The 6,000-nt window shown below is 35.6% G+C and overlaps 1 protein-coding gene across 2 annotated transcripts in view; it reads left to right on the plus strand.

Annotated features, from left to right (window-relative positions):
• Positions 1-5,745, plus strand: part of msh3 (mutS homolog 3 (E. coli)) — a 98,757-nt gene extending 93,012 nt beyond the window's left edge. For both annotated transcript variants that reach the window (XM_037531957.1, XM_017691101.2), the window contains exons 23-24: positions 1,553-1,721; positions 5,370-5,745. In XM_037531957.1, coding sequence (XP_037387854.1) covers positions 1,553-1,721; positions 5,370-5,451 — 251 coding nt within the window. In that variant the 3' untranslated portion in view covers positions 5,452-5,745. The remainder of the gene's footprint in view (positions 1-1,552; positions 1,722-5,369) is intronic.
• The last annotated feature ends 255 nt before the right edge of the window (positions 5,746-6,000 follow it).

Genomic DNA, 6,000 nt, shown 5'->3' on the forward strand with positions numbered 1-6,000 from the left:
GTATTCTAATGTTAGGCAGATAACTAGCTTTACATGTGATTTTCTCCAAAGCCTGAGACCTCTGCACAGTGCTGTATACTAATTTATTGGTCCATTCATCCTGTGCTTGTATTCTGATATTGATTTTGACAGCAAACACTTCACTCTGATCAAGTCACAAGTTTTATAACTAATGCGCTCCTCTAGGCACTGAAATGCTTTCTGACGTCACTCTTTTTCCCTGCCATCATGCTCTGTAGTCACTGATAACTTAATAATATAATGTTAGCTTGGTAGCTACTAGCTATAGAAGCAGTGTAGGAGTGAACACAAAAGCATAGCATGTAAATTTAAATGAATAAAAAAGCATAAAGTTGACTGTGTTAACACCAGCAGTTGATCCATTACACAAGTATGTTCTCTCATTCCTTAATTCTTTCACAATTGATACATGAATCAGTGCAGCTACGTAAAGTAACTGTTACATTTTTATATCTAGTTATGTTGACATGTTGTGCTTTAAGTTTAAATTAATATATTTTTACACAGTATTTGAACAATTTCTAAGAGAAATAGTTTCCTAAGATGCTTTTGTGAGTATACATGGAAATTTTGTGTGTTCAGTGTGTGGGCACACACTTTGATGTCTAGGTGCCTAAGAAATCTCAATGAGAGCCACATGTAACAAACATGCTACACTATGTATAAACTATAGAGTATTTTGCGAGAGGTGGTCATAAGATTGTAGACTGTTGCTTCTGATTCAGGGCCTGCAAACCTTGAACTTGGATTACTGTAGTATTTGTTGCAGTGTGGAACTGTAAAGAGAGAGCCTTCTCTAAATGAAAAATGAATATTATTGAACTAAATGCAATAAATTTGAAACTGAAAGCATCATTCTTATGGCAGTATAGCGCTGTTTGATAAACTCCCAACACACAGCCAGCAAGAGCAAATTCTGCATGGCCTTGAGTCTCTTGCATAATAAATCTGTTCCTCCTCACCCACTGAAGAGTGTGCATATCCACTCGACAGCAGCTGACTGTGTTCTAAAGTAGCCTTATGGTTCTAAGGTGCATTAGTTATGTGTGAGCATGTGCTTTGTGGACAACTTTAGAACTAACTTTCATTTATAGTTTAAAATTGAAGGTGTTGGCATGAGGATGCCACAAATTTAAAATTCCCATCATTAGTATGAGAAAACTAAGCTAAGTTGCAAGCTACACATTTAAGGGTAGATAGTTTGTGTTCTCTAAGGCCTTTTCCATTAAATTATAATGGCTTGTATGAGGACCCACACTTCAGTTCCTCCAGCTTAGAACTATATTGCTTACATATTAGTTTAATAGTAGTTACAAAATAATTTATAGTAGTTACTGAATAATAACCTTAAGGTACTAAAACTATTTACATTGTCATTTAAAGCATTTACTTCTTGCCTTGTATCTCTCTTGGAAACTGACAGTTTGCTTTAGGAGTCGCCCTGCTTCATTGTAGCAAAAGTTACACTTTCAGTTTCTTGAGTGCTGAAAGGATTTTATAACACTTTTCATCTCTCTGTTTTTCCATGCAGAGGAGGAGGTGCAGCCAGAGTTCATCACTTTCCTCTATCAGCTGACAGAGGGAGCAGCAGGCCGGAGCTATGGGCTAAATGTGGCGCGGTTAGCCAGCATCCCGGAGAGCATCCTCAGGACTGCTGCAATCAAGTCTAAAGAGCTGGAGGCCACTGTGAACAGCCGCAGGTACAGCATGTGGGCTATGTGGACATACACAACTTTCTAAAGCACTGTGTGTATAGTAAGTGAAGCTATGGACCTGTGGTCTGACTTATTTTTTCAGCTCGGGCAAAATGACTTTCTCTAGCCCATCACTACAGAACATTCAGTTCTTTTCGACACATATATTCATATATATGAGTTTATCCTACCTATTCTGTTAAACACAAAAACAGGTTATTAATAATAACTCAGGACTGCTGAATCTACTCTGTTTGAATTCTTAGCATGGACATCTAGAAAACACCTGTACTAGGCTTGTCATTTTAATGAAATTGTAGCTTATGATTAATTGCCACATAAATAATTGCAATTAACAGTTTTTTTTTTTTGTTCATTGTATTTAACTAGTATGCCTGAAGTGACCAAATTGGCTGATTCTATCTTACTTCTTAGATAGATTTGCTTAGTAGCAAACACAGATTGTACTGACGCTAAATGATACACTAAGCTGTTGTGTGCACACAAATGCAACTTATGTAGTGTCAAAGCTAAAGTTTCTTTGAGAGTAAAAATGTTAGCAAAATACTCTGTTAGCACATGCTAAAAACGTTAACTACATTATTAACTACATAATTAACTACATAGCTAACAAATATTACTCACACTGCCCTTTAAATGTGTTTTTAGCATGAAGTATGAACTTTTTTTGTGTTCATTAGACCTATGGTGTATCATAATGAATTTACGTTTATTTATCTTAACCCAAAGAACCAAATTCACATTCTGCTTGTTTGTTTAACATAATTTTGAAATCTTATGACTGTAAAATGATTGTAGTCAGCTCAAATAGTTGCAATAATCCCAAATAACTGCGAATAGGCGATTATCTAACAGTTGTGACAGCCCTAACCATTACATTATGTGTAGTCTATTTAAACTTTTTAAAAAGGTTCATTAAACTCACATATTTAATTTACAATGTTCCTGAGGCCCACCTATGAGATTTGTTGTGGTTTATGTACCAAAAACAGAATTCATAATTCATATGTCATAAATGGTCATGTAAAAATTATATTCCAGCCTCTCATTTCCCTGTTGGAATTCTACAGACTATTGTGTTACAGTGCCTTTAAAACATAGTGTCTATGTAAGATATATGTAAATGACCTCAGTACTAGCCACTGCACTATACCAACCACCACACAGGTAGAATAGGTGTATATTTATACTTGTTGTTTTTTGTGACATCACAAAAAACGGTGGTTTAAGACTGTTTTTGAGTTTAAGTTTCATAAATTGACTATTTGGTCTGTTGAATAAATTGTGTGTTTGGAAACCTTAAGAATGTTTACCTACTACATGATATTCTTTTTTTTTTTTTTTCCAAAAAAGGGAACAAATTGGTTTTCCAAAATGTTTTCTACAGAACCAAAAGTGGTTCTTTCTTTGGCATTGTTCATTGTTTAAAAGAAACCCTTTATAACAACTTTATTTTAAAAATGTACATGTACTGCCATCAGTGCAATAAAAATGAATTTGACTACTGTTCCTTTATGACTGATTGGTTTAATCCTGATTTGGATTTGACCAATTAAAAATTGGTTATTGTTTTTAACTGCTGGTGCCTGACCTGAGGGATTAAAAAACGTTCTGCAGTCCATGACCGAAGCAGAGAAAAGCAGTGTCGATTTGAGATGCTTGAATGTGCTTTTGCTTGCACTTTGATATTAATTGACTGACAGAGTACATCACTGGAGGTAGTGAAAGACTTTTGGAAACAAAATTAGGTCCCATTCTGCTTGAAAGATTTGATATTGCAATCATTTCTTGTGTTGTAAGCAAGCTTGATGTTATACCTGCAGAAGAACATATTCTTGTGTATCTATGTGCATCAGAGAGTTCTGTTAGCATTATATTATTGTCACTTAGCTTTTTTCGACTGTTGTAACTGCCATGGTTGTAATGTCTTAACACAGAGTGATTGAATTGTCTAAATGCATATTGGATCATCATTGGGAAGTGCTAAATCATGTCAGTGACAAAGCAAATGTGTTCCTGCTGCTGCAGCACTGCAAGCTGCTTTCCATAGATCTTTATCACATACTGTGTATGCAGGCCAGTTGGGCTTGTTGCAAGCACTTTCCTTTAAAGCTTACATTTAGTTAAAATCAAAGTATACAGATTAGCATGAGTAAGACAGCTCTAGGCACAAATGAGGTGACAAAGAATAATCATTTATATTTCTCAACAAAGAAAACACATCTGTAATTTGTAGTTAATTTTTATTTAATATGAATATCATGCTTGTTGTACAATGCCATTTCCAAAAAATTGGGACAGGGGTAAAATGCTAAAAAAACACCTGATGCTTAATTGGCAACAGGTCAGTAACATGATTGTTTATAAAAAGAGCATCTCAGAGAGGCTGAGTCTTTCAGAAGCAAAGATGAAGAGGGGTTCACCACTCTGTGAAAGACTGCATGAGCAAATACTGCAGCATTTCAAGAATAATGTTTCTCAATGTAAAGTAGCAAAGAACTTTTGCTTTTCATTATGTATGGTACATAATAAACATTAAAAGATTCATTGAATCTGGAGAAATCTCTGTACGCAAGGGACAAGGCCAAAAAACAGTATGTGCTGGTTGTGATCTTTGGGCTCTCAGGTGAAGTGTAGTGAAAATCACTGCATGGGCTCAGGCACACTAAAACCACTGTCTGTGAAAACAATTTGTTGATGCATCCACAAATGCTAATTAAAACTCTAAAATGCAAAGAAGAAACCACATATAAACTGTCCAGAAATACTGCCACCTTCTCTGGGCCTGAGCTCATTTAAAATATACTGAGGGGAACTTCTTGTCTTGTGCTCCAACGAATCAACATTTGAAATTCTTTTTGGGAATCATGGACACTGTCTCTTTCACGCTAAAGACCACTCAGCTTGTTATAAGTGCACAGTTCAAAAGCCAGTATGCATGATGGTATAGAGGGGCATTGGTGCACATAGTAGAAAATATCCAATCAAGAATTTTTTCCCTCAATAGTGTAGGTAGATACAGCTAAATGAGCTTGCTCATTGGTTAGGACTTAAGGAGCTGAACTGAAAGTCTAATGCTAAAAATAGAAAGAGACAGTAGAAAGAAATCAATCAATCAATCATGTTTTGATTTCCAATGGGTGGGACCAGATTTGTGAGAGAGAATGTCACTTTAGGCCTTCTGGAAGTTCTAGATATGTCATAGTTTAAGCAGGTTTGTCATTTGCAACTGCAGCTCTGTCAGGGCTCTTTACTGAAGGTGTCACTGTGAAACTGCTGTTTACATGGTAACTTATGCATGCTACAAGCTTCAAAACATTGAATGTTTTACAAGCTTTAAACATTAATGTTTAATATAGAATGGCAAAAAAATTAGCTTTGCACTAGCATATTAATAGGAACCCACAGAGATGCTGCCAGATATTTATGATAGAGGTGTTTTTTCCTTGTTTTTGTTTGAATGTGTTTTTACGGCCTGAACTGAAGGCCAAGCTCAATAGTCACATAGTAGTCGCATAGGTGTAATGGTCACATAGGTATAATCACTATACCATGAACAACTGTATTATAATTACAATGAACAGGGGAAGCAAAAAAGTTAACCACTGCCTTTTTCTTTCTGTTTGTCTTTAGGAAAACTGTGAAGCTGCTATCTGAAGCCTGGAAAATCACTAACAGGGAAGCATTGCTCCAGTGGAAAAAGTTAAACCCTTAATGAGGGGAGTGCTAAGCTAGTGAAAAACTGCAGTTTGTGCTAGTCTCCTCACAGTTATGAGCTGCTGCTGTAAATCCTATTAACATCTCCACCTTTTGCTCATTACACCTTTATCATAAGGATTCATAAAGCCATCTGTTCTCTTTTGTAGGAAGATTCAAGGTGCTATATTGTAGGACTAGTACAGTTGAGAAAAGATGTGCAGAAAAATGGTGTGTACACAATGACTGAAAAAAATAATGTGCCATTAAAAATGATCAAATAAATAATAAATCCAATTTAATTAGAATTGCTCCCTTGTTGTACATCTGATCTATTTATTTATCTGCTTTTTTGACTTATGAGTGTAGGGATTAGAGAAGCCAATTCAGGGCAACCGTTGCTTCAATCACAATGTTTTAATTTTTGTACATTAGTTTTTAGATTGGCAAATAATTTACTTGGACTGTCCCAATTAGAAAGTTATTGTCCTTAACTGGTTCAAAGTCACTCACCTAAAGTCTATTACTAGTTAATAATAGGGGTGCACTGATAAGGAAAGTGTGAATC

Source organism: Pygocentrus nattereri, chromosome 20 (assembly GCF_015220715.1).
Source record: "Pygocentrus nattereri isolate fPygNat1 chromosome 20, fPygNat1.pri, whole genome shotgun sequence".
NCBI lineage: Eukaryota > Metazoa > Chordata > Actinopteri > Characiformes > Serrasalmidae > Pygocentrus > Pygocentrus nattereri.